This window comes from Bombus affinis, chromosome 1 (genome assembly GCF_024516045.1).
Source record: "Bombus affinis isolate iyBomAffi1 chromosome 1, iyBomAffi1.2, whole genome shotgun sequence".
NCBI lineage: Eukaryota > Metazoa > Arthropoda > Insecta > Hymenoptera > Apidae > Bombus > Bombus affinis.
The window spans coordinates 2,718,350-2,740,317 of NC_066344.1; the positions used below are offsets into that span (position 1 = coordinate 2,718,350).

The following is a 21,968-nucleotide window of genomic DNA, read 5'->3' on the forward strand; positions in this document are numbered from 1 at the left end:
TATCGTAAGTCAAATGGCTAAAAACAAAAGGATAGAATGTCTCTTCTAAAAGAATTTCAAGTGCCTCCTAAAATCATTTCGAGGAAAAATATCACAAGGAAATTGCGCTCTTTTTACTAAGCAACCACCGAAACTTGAAATTCCTTTGGATAGCAAAGAAACGTAGCAGTAACGTTCAACGATCGTTTATTCTTTCATCGACGAGTTGGCCAGTGACGGTCCCCTGACCATTCAGACGCTACGTCACTACGACGACGGAAGCGTTCCTCTCGCGAGTTACGAAAATTCCGACACGGCTTTGACGTTCTTCTCTTCGACCATCCCCCTTCTACCCCTCGATGCAGGCTAAATTCGACCGAGCTCGAAAATTTTCGCGAAAAGACGAAAGTGGCGCTGCTCCTTGGTTCCGACTCTAGGATGCTGCACGCACCTCGTTGCTTATAGCTTCCTTCGAACTATAGCGGAAGGTGGCGGATGTGGAGGTGGAAAATCGGGCGCGGACGATCTGGCGCTGGCATCTCGCTATCAGTCTTCCGAGGGAGCGTCGCGACGATCGACGAGCGGCTAAAAATCAGCTCGGACCTCTCTTTCCAACTCCCCCTCTTTTTCTCTCTCTCTCTCTTCCAATTCGTTTTAGCTTTACACGCATCGACCGCTAATTAGAACAGAGAGGTCTAGAGAAACAATCAGGATCGATAGCTGACAGATCGCTCGACGATCGCACGCTACCCCCCTCCACACAGTTCGACCAACCCTCCTCGAGTACCTTTCTTTTTTTTAACATAATAATTCCCAAATTTCGAGACAACGATCGTGTTATAACAACGGTTGTAACGTTGCATGGTGGTTCACGCCAGCGAGTTTTAACGTCGAACGAAGATATATAATCGAAAGAAGAATAGAGTGAAGTATAATATACCAGTGATAAGGAGCAAGTTTCGCGATCCAGCTGGAACGTATTGTCGGAAGCTGTGGATAGAATGACGATCGGTGTCATCGAGATAGACGAAGTGAAGTCATCGAACAGACGTGTCAGGGTCGTGAGACACGAAGCAACGCTTGTCGGTTTATTTTTGCGCCCCTGTCACCGTGCACACCAGCAATATCACCACAACGATAAATAACGCAACGGCGATGCCAACGTGTGACAGGTCGACGCGATCGGCAATGAAATAAAAATCGATCGGTGACTAAGTATCAATGCGATTACAGAACCGCAGGACACGGAAGAATCGATGCATCGATTCGGATTTCATCCACCTTTTCGTCCCTTATTTAGTTCTCGTATACGAAGCACGCAACTGTCGCGTTTCGTCTGGGATGGTTGGTTTGACAAATTCGCGAGTGATTATTGGTGGTGATAGTTATTGTTTCGCGAGTGGTGGTGAATCTTGATTCAAGGAGGAAGAGCGTCGAACGAACGAACGTGTGACATGGGGAGCGACTGCTGCAAGTGCGCCAATGGCAACAAACCTGCCATTACGGGATCGTTTAGAAACCGTTCTGGATACCGGTAGGATTTTACAATTATTGGTATCATTCTAGTGGTGCAATATAGGATTTAGAGTTATTAGCAGACTGTACATTTTTATGCAAATTCATATCTTTACGAAGATAAAAATGATATCTAAATTGAGATTTCTAACGTCTGGCAAACATGCCAACGAGTGCTATGTCTTTGATATCTTATATATTTTGTGTATCGTGTATTTTGTACATTCTTACTGGTTAAAATTTACAATGAGTGTACGAAGATCCGTAGTTTAGTTATCCAAAGCGAAATTCTTTACGTCCATTTGGTTTCTCCTTTGTTTCGTTTGTTTGCATTAGCAGAATCTAGGACAATGTGCTCGAAAAACGTGGAATTTTATTGATTAGATAGTTGGATTCTATTCTGTAAGTGGACTCGTATTAACGTTATTAACTCTAATTTTTTTTAGTGAAGCTAATAACAGATGCCTCTAAAAATCGTCGTACTATTCTCGAAAAGTTTCCTCGCCATAGCTGCATGTCACAGATTTGGTTCCAATTTCTTGGTAATAAAAATCATCAACGATCTTTGCTATATAAAATCGAAAATACAAAGCGAAATTAGGCTATAATTACCGTAAAATTAAAGATTCTAATGTGTTGTGACTCGAGATACTAATCGAGATATTTTACGGCTTAAATTCTTCCATCGAGTTCCAGTCGTCCATCGTAGAACAATTATTCTCATCATTCAATTCATTCAATTACAAGCTGAATACTATAGAAATATCAAGATGGCTATCGTCGAGTATGCGATCAAAATTAAATGTAAATAGAGTTTCTATTCTATAAAATCCTATTCTTATAAACATCAACGTAAAACGGATAGAAAATTCGATGTTAAATCGTATTAGAGAAACCTTGAGTTTCGGTTTGGTTATGCGAATAACGCGAGTCTTAGACGCTACAAACGAAGCTTATTTACACGATACACGAGCTTCTTTCACTCATAAACACCCTAAGTATATACATCGTGCGTTTAACGAAATTTTATACCGTTTTTACAAAGTACCTCGTGGTATCTTGAATTTCGAGCGCTCTAATAGGAAAATTCTGCGTTCCTATCGTCCGAAGGTATCTAAATAAAAATCGGTTGCACGCTTCCAACGTATTTTCGGCAAACAAATGATCTAGAGCGCCTCAAACTCTTGGCATTGCTCTACTGCCCTATTTTCGTCGTGTTTTTAATCAAGCGTGTATGCTCGACAGCGAGAACTTTGTCGATCTTGTCGAACTTTGTTCGATCGTCGCGAGATCGCGGCAACTGCGAGTATCGATCGAATTTTTCGCAGGCCGTGTTACAGCGTTCGAATCACTGAAATATCTCGTAACGATCTAGAAATACCGTAACGCGAGAGATCAGTGGTGCAACCACGGCGTGTGACTGACGTAAGGGAATTAGGTACGCTTTGACCACGACGTGATACTTCGTCTTTTCCATTTTCCTTCCACTTGCGTTTCCTTCTTATCGTTATGTCGTTTCGACTAATGTCAAATCTCTTGACAGGATTCGAATATATTTACTTGTCGTGATGTGCACGCAACGATGAGGTATTTATGGAATTATTAAAAAATTATTTTTCCCTGTGAAATTATTTTTCTTTGTGAATGAAGTAAGATATAACAGCAATTTTTTTTTGTTAAATAGACTTATTTTGATGGAAGATTGACACGAACTTCAGATGTTATTATAGTTAATGTCTAGAACGTCTATGTTTGTTATTTTACTTAAGTTTAATGTGAATCTTTATGTTACCTTAGAATTTATATTATAATTACTTGACATAATTGTACCATTGCAAACAATTTATTAATTAATTCGGTGTTTCTTCTCATTTATTTGGCACCAAGGTGTTACATATTAAATAATTGTCATTCCTAGATAAATAAATAGCCTTTCTTCTCGAGAATTCATAGCTGTTTCTGTAAAAGCTGTGAAGCAGAATTAGAAAATTTCTAATGTATCATAGTATTTAGTTACGTTATTTAATATATCAATAGAATAAGAAACTCCTCGTTACAAGATTAAAATAAAACAAATGTAACAATTGGAACACGCATATTTGGCGTCTATGAGAGAAATTTAAGCAAGTAGAAACCTACAGAGTGTACATAGTATGCAAATATCGTAGTCACAAGAATATAAAGTTACATAAACAACGTTCTAACTTCTAGTTAAAATAAATCGCTTAACTAAAACTCTAGGTTAACAAACCAATTAAACTACAGATCCAAACCTACGCGCAAACACCAAACAACCACGTTAAATTCTTCCCAATTTCACGAATTGTCCTCCGGTCGCATAATATTCCAAAAAGTTCGTGCTATTTTCTGTGAAAATTCCATCGGTTTTCCATTCTATTTGTTTTCACTGCGAAGTTCCTGCAGCTTTTGAAACATAAACGACGATAAGATCGATCGATATTATGGAACGCGTAATCTGTTTCACGGTTAGGCAAAATAGATATTGCGTCATCGAGCTTGAGCGCGCGCGTTTCACCGCGTTGTCGTCGAGGAGGCGCCCATGCACGCGCCCCGAGCTTGCAAAGGGTTGCGCTTTTCAATGTGCGTACATATTGCGCAAGCAAAGATTTTTTCACTATGACTAGTGACCACGAATCGAGCTCGCTCGCAAACGATAGTCGATCGTTTCGTTCAGACGGCGAAGAAATAAAAGATAGACGAATACGAGGGTCCGATTGGACTTCGGCCATCGCCCTGACAAGACACACAAATTGGCATTTGGATATTGCAAAACCGACCTCGTTTCGTTAGAAAGTGTTCCTCTTCGCTTTCTCGCTGGCAGTCGAATCGTCTGTGTTTTCTTTTAAATCAGAAGTTCAGGGGACAAATGGCACGAGTGACGAAACTTTTAATTTAAGAAAACTCCGAGCAAAGTTCACTTTAGCAAAGAAATCAGTAAATCTCGAAGCTTTTAATCGTTGATGACGACATGGTACTACACGTAACCATCGTTGAGAAACATGAAAAGTCGATCCTTAAATATTAATTCGTCACATACGAAACTTGTAATTTGTAAAGCATAGTTTTGACGAAAACAAATTTCGGGGTTGGAAACATATCTGACGGAATATCTGAGAAATTATCGGATTTAGAGAAATGATTCGAACGTAAAAATTTAGACCACGTGAATAATATTTTAAAGAATTCATTCGTTCCAAAAATGTAATAAAACTTACCGTCTTTCTGCCAATTTTTGCTATAAAATGTTTATCCATTTTCGTAAAAATTTACGCGTACAAACTTCGAACAATTATACGAAATACGAATAAACTGGAATTCACCCTTTCGGCGTTGCGACAAACGTCGTTTATTATCATGTGAAATTATTTTTGTTCATGCTATACAAATGAAGTCACTAGTCATGCATGATCGTAAAAATTGTAAAAATTCGAACAGTTCGTGACCTTCTACGTGATTATAACATAGCGTCCAATGTCTCGTTAGTTTTTCTTCGAGCAACCAAAATTAGTATCCCACGTAATGGTCAAATAGAGATTGATGCAAGTCGTAAATGCCGAAATTGTGCAAGACGAGGAAGCTGGGAATGTTGGAATGTTCGCATAGGGTGTGAATTCGTTTCCGCCAGTCTGTTGTTTCAATGTACGCGATTCGTTCCAAAGATATTTATAGAACGCCCACGTATACCGAGAAGTCGTAACTCACTCGCGTTATCTGCGTACCTGTCTGTGATGATTCTGTGAATGATTGGATAATTGTAGAAAAGAGGAGTCAAGGGTTATCAGACGATCGAATTGAATCGTAAGACATCTAAAGATTTACGATTAGTAGAAAATAGAGACGAAGAACGATGACGATGACTGAATAGTATCGTAACGAAGAAAGACTAACTGAATTAAAATATGAACTTTTGCTACTTCTTTTTATATCTGAGTTTGTCCCTGTGTATTGCTACGTTTTCAAACGTTCGAACAATTTTCTAAAACAACAGAACTCTGTTAGAAGAATTGTGATAATTAGAGATTTTTATAATATTTCGGATTAAAGCGCGTTGGAATAAAAATCGAATGAACGAGCTTATAACGTTGCTCATGAAATACAAGTTGAACGAGTGAACATATACAGGGTGGGCCACGCAGTTGGGTCGCAGTATAGTTTCGATTTCGTTGAAGATAGCGATAAATCGTAGTGAGTACAATGGAATAACATGATAGGACCTATGCTCGTATTAGGTCATCCCATAAGTTCGTGCCGTTTTTCGAGCGGTTACATATGTTAAGATTGTTTACATACCTTTCAGTTTCATGAAAAAATGTAATCCCCCTCTCGTTGTACAACTTCTTCCCATTTGTCATTATTCCGTCTCGATAAAAGTTCTCTTGTTTTTCTTTAAAATATGAAATATATACAGAAAGGTCGGCACGAACTTATGGGATGACCTAATAGATATTCGCTGTTTATCAACGAAATCGAAACTACAGCTCAACCCAATTACATGGTTCACCCTGTATGTCTATGGATAGAATGCGTAAATGCATTTATTTTCTGATAGTTTATAAATATTTATCTTTAACCGAATATCAAAACTACCGCTAAAATTATTGAATGGTTGGATAAAAAATAAAATCAATATACGTTACTATTATGAAATAGTATATTAGCAAATTAATATACATTAATTAATGTAAATTTCCATATATATCTTACTTATTATATTTATCTATTATATTAATTTATATTATATATTATATTATTTTACGTACGTTAAATGGCAAAACTCCAATTTTATTGTAGGCTACGCGGAGATGTACCGATACCATCCGATCGATATAGAGTACAAATGAGAGGCAACGTCGTCCAGTTGACTCTGAAACAATCGCAAAAGGACGACACAGGACACTATGCTCTGGTGGCTACGAGAGTTGATCAAGGATTCGACAAAGGATCTTCCAAGAAAATTCACCTCAGTATCGATGAAGCTTCGGAAGAGGGTGATCCACCAGTCTTCTTACGAAGATTGACAGATCTTGCAGTTAAAGTTGGCACCAGGACCAGATTCCTCGTGGAAATCCGGAGTTCGACCACACCGCAGGTAATCATTTACATCGCTATATTGTGCTGATCACTCAATTCTTAACTACTATGATGAAATAATAAAGTATATAGAATTAAGTAAATTGACGAATATTATGACAGTTAATATTACGTAGTATCTACTTGAGATTGAAATAATGACAGTTCCTAGGTCTTCTTGCCCAGTTGGATTAATATTGTCGGTGAAATTTTACAAGCTATAAATATTATTAATCTCTTTGTAAAACAGTCAACAACTTTGGTAATAGAATAAATATAATTATACAAGTGAATTTTTCCATCTGTAAATTATCCAATTATCCTACTAAGGATGTAAATAAAAATGGAAGTAAAACTGATAATGCGAAGTTAACCATCATCGTGATTTCTTTATCTATCCACAATTAATCCGTCTCAGCGAAAACAGATTACGCAACAAATTATCGATAAAGTGGAAAATAATCTTATAATTTTCTAACAGACACGCTGAACCATACCACACGATAATATTCAATTTTTTACAAATACCATGTTGAACCTATTCTTCTCTGACAATATTAGCTAAGACATTCGCATTGTTGAAAATTGTCCAGTCCATGAGATTGGCCATATTTTAATCGTTCTAAACAATTTAATAAGAAAACACAGGTCAACGATGAGCACCGGTAATCTCGCGGTAAACTTGTTAAACAAGGAAACAATTTTACCACACGTTCAATACCAAAAATCAGAAGATCGATCGACGAATTGAGATTCGAATAAAGAAGAAGCCTGATACGTTCCAAAATTGGTAGACAAAATTGGTAGACGAAATTGGTAGGCAGAGGAATCCGTGCCAACGTCGGTGATTAACCCGGAAGGGCTGAGTCGAAATCAACCGGTGACTTATTGCGACGGATTTCTGTTGGTTCTTCTATGGCCGACAGCGGACGAAGCGGGAAACGCGCGCTAAAAGGGAGCCAGCCGAGGTCCATGACCCGAGATTCAGAGACGAAAGGTAGAAAACGAAGATCGTTACGCGGTCCTGTGCGTCGTATTACGACTATTATTACGCGCGCGCGTATACTATGGCCTGAAACTATGCCCGCAGATCGGCTAAATCTGCGTGCGTTCTGACTGCTCCCCGAGAGCCCGTAAACTTTCGAATGCTCGTTTTTCGCACGGTGATTCTCTCTGACCGGGTTGCGTAACGCTCGAGGGAAGAGAATCTGCCACGAAACGGTCCCGGCGGAATTTCTCGTTGAAATTGCGAGGGCAATTTTGAAATAATTGATGCGGTCTTTGAGATTAAAACCGAGACGAATAACTTTCAAATGTGGAATTTTGGTGCTGACTAGTGTCAGAAGTAGACTATGTTTGTCATAAATAATAATTATTAAAATGTTGATTATCGAGTAGGTTGAATACGACGAATTATGTATTTATTTAAATAGAATAGGAATTATATGTTTGTGTGATTTGTAACTATTAACAATTGACTATTCATCTGTTAAACAGGTCTAAAAGAAAAATCGGACTTTACTTTCTCCTACTATTCGAGATTTCATATATCTTTCAGATGAATTTTCATAGAATTAGAGAACAGAACCGCGATGAAATAAAAATGTAGGTTAATGAAAGATAGATGAAATAAATTGATGCTGATATTAGCAGTACGAGCGGCCAGTTAGGGTTGTTATAAAATGCCGAGGACTATCAAGAATTTCTATTCCTCTAGAATCATTAATCTGCTACACACATACGTCAGTACCATTAATATTGCGTTTAAACTTTTCAAAAGTATTCCCAATTTACAAAGACATTCCTGTTAATTTTCTAGCTGTAATGACATTTCATAACTTGAGAATAGTACAAACTTTCAAGCTTTTCAAAAGTACTGCGAATTTACAAACTCGTTCCTGTTAATCTTCTAGCTGTAATGACATTTCATAACTAGAGAATAGTACAAACTTCAGAATAAAAACAGCCTTTCAGATCCAAGGATATAACTCTCTTAAGATCAGCTTTTAAGTTGAATTTTTACGTTTTCCTATAGAACCAAAGCAACATTTTAATATATTCAATATTTCTCTACAATTATTAAAATGACGAATAATACGGGTTCAGCTACAAAATTAAATAAACAAACAGTATGCTAACGTGTACAACAACGTACTGAATCTTAAACTTGCTTTCCCATGAAAAATTAAAAATAGTCACTTATCGTCTTCTTCTTCTTCTGTAATCTTCATATTTTAAATTGAAGTATAAAGTACAATCGATTATAATTTCCCCTATCCTGTCATAAATAAAATATACCCTACCTTAGAAAAAATATTGATTACGGACGACTAAGTAGAATATTAATTACAGAGGATTACGTAGGAGACTGATTACAGAGGATTAACTATAGTATTGATTACAAAGGATCAAATAGAGTATCGATTGCTCATAATCGATATTATATATAAAATAATATTATATAATAAATAATAAATAACAAATAATCATAAAAGTATTAAGTAGAACGAATCTTCCTGTCGTTCGTTTTCTCTGAAAGCACGTATCGTTTGATTTGTTGTTGGCGTCAGCAGACTTGTCGCGGCTTAAATCTCTCAACGATTCGTTGTTGTTGAATTCCAGATCACTTGGCACAGAAATGCCGAGCCGGTCCACGCGGGTTCAAGATTCTCTTTCGTCCACGAGGGAAATTTCTATTGCGTGGATGTGGCACCTGTCACGGTCGAGGACGAAGGACACTGGACCTGCATGGCGGAAAATCGAGGCGGACGATCATCCTGCACCTCCCGTCTTACCGTAATCGGTAAGAACACGTGTTCCTGTTTAAGTCTGAATTCGATAAAATTACGCGAGTGTCCTGCGACTCCGGAATTTCCGGAACTCCGATTCGTCGCGGCTGTCTTCTAGACAAAAATAGATACGAGCCGTACGTGGTCAGCGTTTTGGCATTCGGACGGAGAAATAGTGAATTTTGTTCGAGGGTGCTAGGAAATTCTTCGAATGACCGTAACTTTCAATATTTATTGCTTTTTCTTTAACATTTTTAAATCAAATAAGAAGAAATATGTTTGAAAGTGCGATCTTTTTGCCTTGTAGCTTTCTTTAATTCAATTTAATGATGTATTGTTAATAGAGAGTTAATAATAATTTGTTAATTTAAGATAATGGCTCCTTTTCTAACAGAAAATTTTTCTTCCGAATAGATTTTTTGCATAATAAATAATAATTACATAATTACTACAGGAAAGGAATATTCCGAGTAACTATGTATAGTAAACAAAAAAACGATCTTTCTTTATCTTATTCAGTTTATTAAATCAAACCTTACGTTGATTATTAACACTGTAAATATCATAATTTTTGTTGGAATCTTTTCTTCCGGATAAAAATTCCTCTTAAACGTATTCGTTTTATTACCCATACTTCTCATACCCATACATCACATACTTTCTGTATCGCGTGTGCGTACTTGGATCGTGTACTATGAGTGAACCATGCACTTTCTTTTTATAATTGATTCTCTCATTCGATTTGTTTTCAATTTTTAATCTACAGTTCCAAAAGCGTACAAAAGGCCAGAATTCGTCGAGGAGCTTCGAGCTCTTCTTACAGAGACAGGTACGGTGTCCTTGGAGTGTAAAGTAGTCGGTGTACCTACGCCGGTGCTAAGATGGTTCAAGGACGACAAAGAAATCAAGGCTGGTGATGTCTTCGCTTTAACTGCCAACCTCGATGACCCAACCTCCCTTGGCATTTATACTTGCGAGGCAGTAAACTGCATGGGAATTGCTTATTCTTCTTCAAAAGTAAGCGAGCTTAAACAATATTATACCGTTATATTACATTTTCTTATGTTATATTATATACCCGTATATTTTTATTATTATATTATATTTAAAAGTTTACGCTTTTCCCATTAATTGCCCTCGTTTTCAGAAAAGAATTTTCACGACATTCGGACATATACACGAAATATATTTCTTTAGGTACACGTGGTCGGGAAAGGCAGTAGGGAAGGTTCGTTGAAGCCAGCGGATTCTTTAACACCATCCGGTCCTCTTCCTACTTTCACGAAGATTCTGCAGGACGAATGTTGCAGGATTGGGGACACTCTCCGGCTTTCTTGCCAAGGTATAACTTTCGCAATTTCTTTTTCTTTTATTTGTTTTTTTTTTCTATCAATCTTATCCAGTTATGACGATTATTTCATATTCAAATTATCACATTTCATTTCTCCATTTTCTGCTAGGTTTTAAGGATCGTAAAATACACACATACTCGTACATCCATGTAAACCTTCTCTTTTCTTATTCGATATTAAATAAACGATGCGATTAATCGTTGAAATGATTCAATTTATTACGATGTGACAGTTCAAGTACCACCATGGCCGAAAGCAATTACGTGGTACAACAAAGAAGGACGCATCGAGCCGAGCGAGAAATACCACGTGATGGAAGATGGCCTTGGTGGATATTTCATAGAGGTAAGCCCTGTGGAAGCCATGGACGAGGGTGAGTGGAAGTGCGTCGCTACCAGCGCTGAGGATATGAAACAGTTTACTACTTGCTACGTTGCAATGTCCAGTAAGTGGAACACTAACACCTTTTTCCATTCGATGCATTTAACTTAATTTGATTAAAATTTGCTAATTTTGTTATTGTAACTAAAAATTTAATTGGAATTAGAATTATAAATAAAACTACTTGAATTTTCACTATTAGGCAATTTCGAGAATCAATTGATTCAATCGTATTATTGGGTTGGCAACTAAGTGATTGCGGATTTTCTCATTAGGTGGTATTGACAAAATCCGCAATCACTTAGTTGCCTAATAAGAAAATGAAGATTTCCGAAACATTTTAAATCTTTAAATCGTTCAAAGGTCGATTCGTTGTTAATTGATATTTAAATGGCATTGGAGATTTATCGTCAGATCGTGTAATTAATTTTTTATTCGTCAAGTTCCAAAGAACTACAGGAAACCCCGCTTCATGGAAAGCTTGAAAGCTGTCCTGACAGAAGAAGGTCTGGTGTCCTTTGAGTGCAAAGTTGTAGGATTCCCCACGCCATTGCTGAGGTGGTTCAAAGACGGCCAGGAACTAAAACCAGGAGATGTTTATCAATTAACCGGGACCAACTCCTTAGGTATCGATCGTACAATCTGAACATCCAAATACGTCTTTCAAATATTTGATTTTTTATCGACATATAATCGTTTCTTTAATGCTCGTAATATTCGATTTCATATCAGGATCCTATTGTTGCATCGCAAGAAATTGTATGGGAGAAGCAAAAAGTACAGCCGAATTAACGATCGAAGATATACAAAATCAATTAAACGAAGAAGAACGTCTGCAACTTTTAAGCACAAATCAGCCGCCCATTTTCATCAAAGGTCTTAGAAGTTGCGAAGCGAGAATTAACGAAGATTTCCGATTTACGGTGCAAGGTAATTGCATGCAAAATTTAATTTATTATCTTAATCTTTGACTTAGAAGACACGAATGAAGCACGATTACATCTTTATCACGCTACAATTTTCTTAAGAGCATCAAGGTAATTGTCAAAAATCATTTTGCCGTCAATTCTGTATGACTTTCCAAATTTCTTACACATTTCAATACTTGCATTATCACAGCTGTGAAAAGAAAGATCGTCATAGATAACAAATTTCACGTTACGAATAAAAGCATTACTAAACCTACATCAATATATTAGGTTGTCCGGAAAGTGTCTTTCCTTCGCAAACGTGTATTTTACAACAATGCAGCTTCACGCAAACGTGAAAGCAAGCCCGTGAAATGTCACGGTGTTTTCCTCAACAGAAGAAAATGGATCGTACGTGGTTCGACAGAATAATATAAAAGAAAAAACGTTGTGCTTCTATTATTTCCTTATAAAACGAAAGAAACTTTTCGGACAACCTAATACGCGATATTTATATCAGAAACTAAACTTCTTAAAGTTACCAGAAAAATATCTTCCTATGCTGATATCATATTGTCGTAAATTCTGTACGACTTTCAACCTTTTAAACGTTACGGTACACGATCATAGATAAAAGACGGGACTGTCATCGATAGAGAATTTCAAGTTACAAATAACATTGGTCTGTGTAAATTTCGCAGTCAGTATTTCGCCCGAGCCAAGCCTAGCTTGGTACAGGGACGACCAGCCAGTGGAGGAGAGCGAGAAGTACCAGGTTGCCAAGGAAAATCTTGGCACTTGCCATCTCGACGTACAAAAGCTCGAGTTTCTCGATCAGGTGAGTAATAACTGTTTACAAAAATAAGAAGAAGACAATGTTCAACGTTAACAGACTAAATGGACAAATAATAATCGTTTCCGATGTAACGATTTAGGCCGAATGGAAGTGTGTAGCTTCCAACGATCACGGTCAAAGCGTCACTTCCTGTTTTCTCAAATTAATCATTCCCAAGCACTACAAGAAACCCAAGTTTCTTGAGAGTTTGCGCGCCATATTATCGGAAGAGGGCGCGGTAAATTTAGAGTGCAAAGTGATCGGTGTGCCTCAACCGATTCTGAAATGGTACAAGGATGGAGTCGAGTTAAAGCCAGGAGATATTCACAGGATCATTTCTGGACAAGATGGCACCTGTTGTTTGGGCACTTACACCTGCGAAGCGACAAATTGCATGGGAACTGTCAGCAGTTCAGCGTCCCTTCTTGGCTTCGAAGGTATCCTAATTATTGTAATTAAGGATCATTTATCAGATCAGATGAAATGTTTACACGTAACCGTCTCGTATATCGAGACGTGTAAACGGTATAATTTGTACGTTGGTTTGTCGAGGTACAGCAGATGCTTTAAAGAAATTTGCTTTAAAAAAATTTACTGTATATGACAAATTTCTATTATTAATAAAAAGAGCGAATATCCTATCGCCAGAAATATTTCAATTTCACGATAGTTTATAACATTGTAGGATCTAAACGAAGAATAAAATGTTTGCATTGACACGCAGTTAGGCAACGTTATAAATAATTTTGGAGTATTTTTAGCAACAGCAAATTCTTTATGACTATGAAAAATTCACTAAATATGTTGCAAATCCAGCAAATATATGTTTCATAGATAAACTCCCGGTTCAAAAAGAAGCGAAAGAACCACTGTCACCGAACGGTCACGAACTCGCTAGGAACTTGTCACTTTCAACGATTCACGAAGAAAGAACGTCCCAGTTATACGATACACCACAAACCGATCATTCCGTCACGTTGGACGATCGAGGAGAAGTATCCTTCAGTTTCGATGGTAAAGAGGTTTCCGTTAGCTTATACGAAACACCTGATCTCACTGAGGAAGAAGCTCTTCAGATCGTTGAGATGTACGCTGATCAATTATCTGAACACGTAACAGGTAAACTTCTATGCTGTGTAAAGTTTAATCTTCAAATATTTTATTACCGCCGTAATATAACAAAACATATAGAACGCACCTAGAGGAAAAGGGTAGACTTTTATTTATTATAAATATAATTCTGCGTATTACTTCATTTTTATGTTATTATTTTATGATAGTTTTATTATACGATGCTTTGTGACTCTGTTTTATTTATCTATTTTTCATTGAATATTAGCTGCAATACTATTCCCTTTTTATATTCCGAAATGTAAACTATAATTCGCCTAAACAAATATCGCAAACCAAGGAGTGTACAAAATTTCCAAAATTCATTACAGAAACTTTGCCTGTCAGAATTAAATGAAATAAAGTGAATATTATGCTTGTTGTATTATTATATCCAATTATGTTAGACATTAAATTTAAACAAATAGCCAAATGCCTATTTAACGTTTTTTAAAACTATTGCGTCTTTTAAATTCTCACAAAAACCGATAAGAAAGCTAACAATAAACCAATGAAATCTTCAAAACTAACAAAATTATAATCTTCAAGACTTCATTCCCTATATTTTATAGAGCACAACGTGATCGAACTGCCGCCAATGCGATTCGTTAAGGAGTCTTCGAATTCCGGAAACCTCTTAATGGAAGCAGTGGTAATCGACGTGTCTCCGGATTATTTCGTCAGCGCGGAAGATGGCGACGACCTTCGTACAGAAGCCGACTTCGAGGACGTGTCTATCATGGACGACGTAACTCGTGTCTTCTCCTCCCCGGATCAAGACTCTCGCAGCTCTTTAAAACGATCTGCCAGGTATAGCCTGGAAGAAGATGACAAACCACCGACGAGACCTCCGAGAAAAAAATCGAGCTCCTCGTCCAAAAGTGAAAAGAGCGAGAAGAGCCACAAAATGGAGTCAGAAAGCTTTCACAGCGCTCAAAAAGACGAACCGTTTTCACCAGTGTCTCCAATGTCACCGGTTTCCTCGTTGAAACAAGACGACAGCGACACTTTCGCTGATGCACTGTCTTCAGCAAGACTTTCCATCTCAGAGAATCAAGTTCAAAGATTGTACGAAGATGGACGAGAAAGGAAACGCAGTCTGAGTGCAGAGAAAACAGCTGGCTCGAGCATAGACGATGGAATTGGCGGGGATTCTTCCTTCGATTCCGTCACTGGTGCCCCGAAGAAGAAAAAACACCGAAAGAAGAAGCATAAAAGAGAGAAAGGTAGCTCGGAAGAGTCGTCCATTGGCAGCGAAATCGATGGAAAACGGAGAAAAAGTGGGTCAGCAGGCGCCAATACCGAGATGCTTCAACGTATAGAGTCTATAAACAAGACCGAAGAACCTTACGTTGAAGACGTGGCAGATAAATCTAGCGAGAAGAAACAGACGACCAGTGAATCTGACAAGTCATTATCGAAAAGTAACAAGGAAAGATTGTTGGATAATATGAGGAAGCTCAAAGAACCTGTTTTTATTGTTAGAGACACTTTAGTGAGTATCGACAATCTGGAAACTAAATTGAACGCTGGTAGCGAAGAAGAGTGTAAGATGATCGTGACGAAGAACATTATCAAACCCATTCAAAACTTATGCGAAGAAGTGTCTTCTATAGAGACAAAAGCATTGAAGAACGCGGGTGACAGATCTTTGAATCAAACCATTCGAATTTCTTTATTGGAAGCTATCGGTGGTCCGACAGAAGAGCTTCTTCGTGGAATGGAATTAATAGAACGCCAGGAAAACGTGAAAAATCGTAAGATGGATTTAATTGCTATTTTGGAGAGCCTGACAGACCCAGTGGATGAGATTCTTATGGGAATCACGAAGCTCGAACATGAGCTAACTGGACGAGCAAAGGGCGAGAGACCGATTGCTTTAATCAGGATGATTTCTGCAGTTTCTAAGCTCGATGAAAATGTCAGGAATGTTTTAACTGTGGATAAACGAACTACAAGATTGGTAGCAAACTTACAGGACATTCTCAATACCTTAGACTTCTTTTTGAACGATGTTTCTGTGGATCCAACTAAAGGAACGATAGAAACTGTGGATACGGTAGTGGTTGAATCTCTTTCGAAGTCTATAGAAGACATGGCGCGAGCTCTCAGTCGTTTCTCCACCATCGAAGCAAAAGCAGACGGTGCTTCTAAAATTGCAGAAGAACTTATTCCTCCAACGCGCGAATTAAAAGCAAAATTAGATACGTTAAAGTCTGCCTTGGAGACATACGAAACGAGGGGCATCTTATCCGAGCATCGAACGAAATTGATCGAGTCTCTTCAAGAATCCACTGAACAAACAATCGTTGAAATTCAAAGAGTAAAAGACAAGAAGCCAATGGAAGATCAGAAAAGGATAGTCGAAGAGCCTAAGCAAGATATTCTAAAGGAAGTGAGATTGAGCCTTCAGGAAACGTTGAAAACGTACGAAAACATTGCTGATACTCTGGATCCTCGGCTCTGCTCCATTTTCGACCGAATTGACGAAATGTACAGAAGACTGAGGACACCACAAAGACGAGAAATTGGCCTGGAATCTCTGACAAGTCTGGAAGGTCCTTTGTATTCTCTTCAGTGCGCTCTAACCTCGATTTCCACCGCGGAAAATTCTGAAACGATATCTAAACTCTTGGAACCCGCCATTTCTCAGTTGAAATCAACAATAATTAATTTGAACGAGAATTCTTTGCAATCTATATTGGAAATGGTTAATAACATCGAGCGAATTATTTATAAAACGGACAGCGAATTGGAAGAAAGTACATCTTCGAAATCGATACAGGAACAGCCTCACAATTTGACAGATAGAGTCCTGGATCCTTTGATAGATGTGCAAGCAGCTTTAAGCACTGCTCTACAGAATATAGAAGACGTCGAATCTGTTACAAATGGAGCAGCTAGTTCTCAGAAATTATTAGCTTCTTCCGAAATAGCTGTTTGTCTCGTAGAGCTCAGACAATATATATCTGACGCAGTTCATACAGCGATGACCTTGAGAGAAGATGAAACGATAAATAGCCTGATAGATCTGAAGGATCCATTGCTGGATCTTCAAACGGCTCTTGTTTCCAAAGGAAGGACTTTCCAGGAGCTTCCAGTGATTCGTAAAATGTCGATTCCAGTAGAAAAACTGAAGATCGTTGTATCGAAAGCATTAAAACACTCTATATCACAAGAAGATACCAATTCGATAAAAGATCTTTGGAAAATGATAGAAGAGATTGAAGCTCAATTACCAAAGACAATATCTCAGTTAGTGGAAGCTGAAGAAGCGACAAAACATATTTTGGACAGTTTGAACGTCGATCAGAATCTCAGTAATGTTCACTTTGCTTTGTCTTCGGCGTTAGAAAGGCAAGAAAAGAGCTATCCTAATTATACCTCGTGCCTCACAATATCTGTAGAAGATCTAAGACAAAGTATTGGATCTTCAGCAGTAGCGATTGCTAATTTAAAGAATCCAGTAGACGAACAGATTGTAGAACAGGTTTCTTTGCTAAAAGAATGTCTGTTGAGCCTGCAGAGATCTTTATTGACCCAAGAACATGAACCTGAAGAGGAGCAAATTTTAAAAGATTTAATAAGTCCAATCGAGAAATTGAAGAGACTGGTTCAAACTATGGTAAACACCGACGCAAGAACAGACGTAATTCTTCCAGTTTTGGAATTACTCGAAGAAATAGAGAAAGACACGCCATTAATTGCAAGGGAGGCATCAAAAAAGAAAGCTAAAAGAGAAGCAGAAAAATTAATTCCGAAGAAGGAAGAACCAAAGAAACAGAAAGTTCAGTCGTTTGGTTTAGCAGATAGGATCTCTCGATCCTTATATCCTATGAAACATTGGTTATCAAATGCGTCTGAAGAAAGCACGAAGGACGAAGAAGAATCTGCTTTAAGTACAACCGTCGATGAGTTGAAGAAAGACGTAAACAAAATTGCTATTGAAACATCGTATTCCGAACCTCCAAGTGACGAAAATTTGATAGAGGCTTTGGCAGATCTTCGTGAACCTTTAACAAGGTTACGAAATGCTATATCGATGTACCATGAACCAGCAGATTTGACAACTTTGGAGGAATTGGGCAGACCAATGAAGCATCTCCTGCAGACTATCATGGACATCCTTAAAGACCACGCTGGAGAAGAAACACTTCAACCTATAGTGGATATCGTGGAAGAAATTGAAAATCAGATACCTATTTCTATCAAAGAGGCTCTTTACAGGAAAGAATTGAAAGAAATGGTACAATCAATGACTCAAGAGAAGATGGTGGAAGCAACGACGTCTCAAGAAACCATTCAAGAAGAGTCCATTCCTCAGGAGACTATTCTTCCAGAAAGAGAAGAAATTACAGCACACGTCTCTCAAGAAACTATTCCTGAGGCAACTCTAATGGAAAGCACTACGATATTGCTTGAAACGCAGTTTACTGAATCGATAGCTGAACAGACTGCAGTCGAAGAAAGTTCTCAAAGAACAGAACAGTTAATTACAACGATAGAAGAATTACCAAAGGAAAAGAAAGATATGAAGAAAGCGAAGAAAGAAGAAGAAGCAAAAAGCTTGGTTGTTTCTTTGTTTAAAACGCTGGAAAGTGTTCAGGTAGATATAACAGGAATTTTGGAAGATTTTGAAGAACCTACAGCTGGAACTACCATTGTTCCAGTTTCTATACTAGCTAATTCCGTGGAAGAACTAATGAAGACGATTTCTGAGATGAGAGTAACAACTGGAACCTATGGAACATCGGTTAATTCCTACGAAGAAATAGTTAGTCAGACTGTATCTGTGCTAAGGAACCTTCTCCAACCTTTGAACAATCTTCAGAAAGTTCTCCAGCAGTCACACCAGCATGGTGCCCAAGAACTATTAATCTTGAACCATTTAATTCATCCTTTGAACGTGATCGAATCTGAAGTGATCAATAGTGCAATCGAGAAACTTGATCAAAATTCTGATCTGAAGAAAAATTGTGAACCTATTTTGAATCTTCTCAGAGATATCAAAGATACGGTACCAATCGTTGTGAAAGATATTCATTCTAGGCAAGAGCTTCTTGGATCTCTTCGTGAGATTTCGAAACCTCTAGAAAATATCGAGGAACAAATGAAAATTCTTGAAGCTCAAGCTGATGTTACTCTGGAAACAGATGTAGCCAGAATTCTGGTGAAGCCTTTGGATTATTTATTAAACACAGTAAACGTAACTTCGCAAGAGCTTGAGCTCTTAGATCAGCGAAGAGAAATAATTGTAGAATTTCGAACTCTTGTTGAACCTTTAGTGGAATTTTTGAGCAGTCTTTCGGTCGTTCAAAGTAGCAGAAAAAGTTTAGTTCCAGAATCAGCCTTGTTAGACGAAAGACGAAGCGTTATTTCAAAGGCAGTCGAAGGTTTACAAAGACAAACTTCAACCATTTTAGAAAGAATTTCTAATTTAGAAGGAGCCACACTTTTTGAAGGTGCATTGAGTTCACTCAAGAATGCTACTATCTCTGTTCAACAACAAATTGGTGGGACTGATTATTCAAGAAGATCTAGCAACGAATTTACTCTTCAATATAATCTGTCGAGTTCGTTTAATCATTTGAAGAATACAATTGCAGTTTTGGATAAGAATGTGGATAAATCTGTTCATCAAGTGATTTCGAAGTCGCTGGAAGCTTTAGAGAAGCAAATTACGTTATCAGAAACACATTTCATGCAAACGTTCACTGAGCAAGCGGTAGATGAAGAAGCTATCGTTGAAGGATTTTTGTATCCGACTAATCAACTTAAGTCAGCTTTGAATGTATTAAAGGAAAAAATTAATCAAAGGTCGATATCCTCTGTTTCTGTCCAGACTGTGACTCTTCTTCAGGCTCTGGCTAATTCTACGACAGAGTTGGCTTCCTCTTTGTCTCTTCATCGGGTCAGGTTAATAAGAGAACGAGCTTCTGAAGGATCTTCGCTTGTCGAAACCTTGTCTGCTATGGTGGATGTTTTGGAGAGTGTGAACGATTCTATAAGAGAAATTGAAATGGTGGCGAATGTAGAGAAAATTATGACAGAAGAGAAAGAAGAGAATATTTCGCCTGATGTCCCTATTACTATTACACAGATTGAAACTATTGTCGATGAGATTATTGAAGTTTCAAGGGAAGAAGTGGAAAGTGTGTTAACTATTGAAAAAGTACCACCTGAAGAAGAACCATTGAAGATAGAGGAAATAAAATCTGAAGAGAAAATTCAGGAGCTTCGAGAACAGAAAACAGGAAAAGTTAAATGTCCGGAACCAATGAAAGAAGAAAAGGTCGATACCTTTGAAGCAATGAAAAAGGAAATAACAAAAGCGCGCGAAACGACCGAAGAGGGAAAGATCAAAGTTCTTCAAGTAATGGAAAAAGAAAAAGTTGAAACCTCTGAAGGAGTGACAGAAGAAAAAGTCGAACTTCTTGAGGGAACAACAGAAGAGAAAGTTAAAGCTCTTGAAGTAACTGAAGAGGAAGAGATCAAAGTTCTCCAAGTAATGGGAAAAGAAAAAGTCGAAACCCTTGAAGAAGTGACAGAAGGAAAAGTCGAACTTCTTGGAGGGACAACAGAGGAGAAAGCTAAAGCTCTTGAAGTAACTGAAGAGGAGAAGATCAAAGTCCAAGTAATGGGAACAGAAAAAGTCGAAACCCTCCAAGAAGTGATAGAAGGAAAAGTCGAACTTCTTGGAGGGACAACAGAGGAGAAAGCTAAAGCTCTTGAAGTAACTGAAGAGGAGAAGATCAAAGTCCAAGTAGTGGGAAAAGAAAAAGTCGAAACCCTCCAAGAAGTGATAGAAGGAAAAGTCGAACTTCTTGGAGGGACAACAGAGGAGAAAGCTAAAGCTCTTGAAGTAACTGAAGAGGAAAAGATCAAAGTCCAAATAATGGGAACAGAAAAAGTCGAAACCCTTGAAGAAGTGATAGAAGGAAAAGTCGAACTTCTTGGAGGGACAACAGAGGAGAAAGCTAAAGCTCTTGAAGTAACTGAAGAGGAAGAGATCAAAGTTCTACAAGTAATGGGAAAAGAAAAAGTTGAAACCCTTGAAGAAGTGACAGAAGGAAAAGTAGAACTTCTTGAGGGCACAATAGAAGAGAAAGTTAAAGCTCTTGAAGTAACTGAGGAGGGAAAGATCAAAGTCCAAATAATGGGAACAGAAAAAGTCGAAACGCTTGAAGGTGTGATAGAAGGAAATGTCGAACCTCTTGGAGGGACAACAGAGGAGAAAGCTAAAGCTCTTGAAGTAACTGAAGGGGAAAAGATCAAAATCCAAGTAATGGGAAAAGAAAAAGTTGAAACCCCTGAAAGTGTGATAGAAGAAAAAGTCGAACTTCTTGAGGGGACAACAGAAGAGAAAGCTAAAGCTCTTGAAGTAACTGAAGGGGAAAAGATCAAAATCCAAGTAATGGGAAAAGAAAAAGTTGAAACGCTTGAAGGTGTGATAGAAGGAAATGTCGAACCTCTTGAGGGGAGAAGAGATGAGAAAGCTGTAGCTTTTGAAGTAACTGAAGAGGAAAAGATCAAAGTCCAAATAATGGGAACAGAAAAAGTCGAAACCCTTGAAGAAGTGATAGAAGGAAAAGTCGAACTTCTTGGAGGGACAACAGAGGAGAAAGCTAAAGCTCTTGAAGTAACTGAAGAGGAAGAGATCAAAGTTCTTCAAGTAATGGGAAAAGAAAAAGTTGAATCCCTCGAAGGAATGACAGAAGGAAAAGTCGAACTTCTTGAGGGGACAACAGAAGAAAAAGCTAAAGCTCTTGAAGTAACTGAAGAGGAAGAGATCAAAGTTCTCCAAGTAATGGGAAAAGAAAAAGTTGAAACCCCTGAAGGAGTGACAGAAGAAAAAGTCGAACTTCTTGAGGGAACAACAGAAGAGAAAGCTAAAGCTCTTGAAGTAACTGAAGGGGAAAAGATCAAAGTCCAAGTAATGGGAAAAGAAAAAGTTGAAACCTCTGAAAGAGTGATAGAAGAAAAAGTCGAACTTCTTGACGGGACAACA

At 37.9% G+C, this 21,968-nt stretch overlaps 1 protein-coding gene across 2 annotated transcripts in view; it reads left to right on the top strand.

Annotated features, from left to right (window-relative positions):
• The window catches only part of LOC126924933 (titin homolog), a 75,321-nt gene that overhangs the window by 5,199 nt on the left and 48,154 nt on the right, over nucleotides 1-21,968 (top strand). Inside the window, exons 3-16 of one of the 2 annotated variants that reach the window (XM_050740378.1) lie at nucleotides 6,307-6,604; nucleotides 9,208-9,388; nucleotides 10,141-10,391; nucleotides 10,572-10,716; nucleotides 10,959-11,171; nucleotides 11,551-11,733; nucleotides 11,840-12,037; nucleotides 12,717-12,853; nucleotides 12,951-13,287; nucleotides 13,685-13,969; nucleotides 14,533-20,680; nucleotides 21,071-21,147; nucleotides 21,181-21,405; nucleotides 21,535-21,919. In XM_050740378.1, coding sequence (XP_050596335.1) covers nucleotides 6,307-6,604; nucleotides 9,208-9,388; nucleotides 10,141-10,391; nucleotides 10,572-10,716; nucleotides 10,959-11,171; nucleotides 11,551-11,733; nucleotides 11,840-12,037; nucleotides 12,717-12,853; nucleotides 12,951-13,287; nucleotides 13,685-13,969; nucleotides 14,533-20,680; nucleotides 21,071-21,147; nucleotides 21,181-21,405; nucleotides 21,535-21,919 — 9,063 coding nt within the window. The remainder of the gene's footprint in view (nucleotides 1-6,306; nucleotides 6,605-9,207; nucleotides 9,389-10,140; nucleotides 10,392-10,571; nucleotides 10,717-10,958; nucleotides 11,172-11,550; nucleotides 11,734-11,839; nucleotides 12,038-12,716; nucleotides 12,854-12,950; nucleotides 13,288-13,684; nucleotides 13,970-14,532; nucleotides 20,681-21,070; nucleotides 21,148-21,180; nucleotides 21,406-21,534; nucleotides 21,920-21,968) is intronic. The other variant, XM_050741185.1, reaches the window with a different exon arrangement.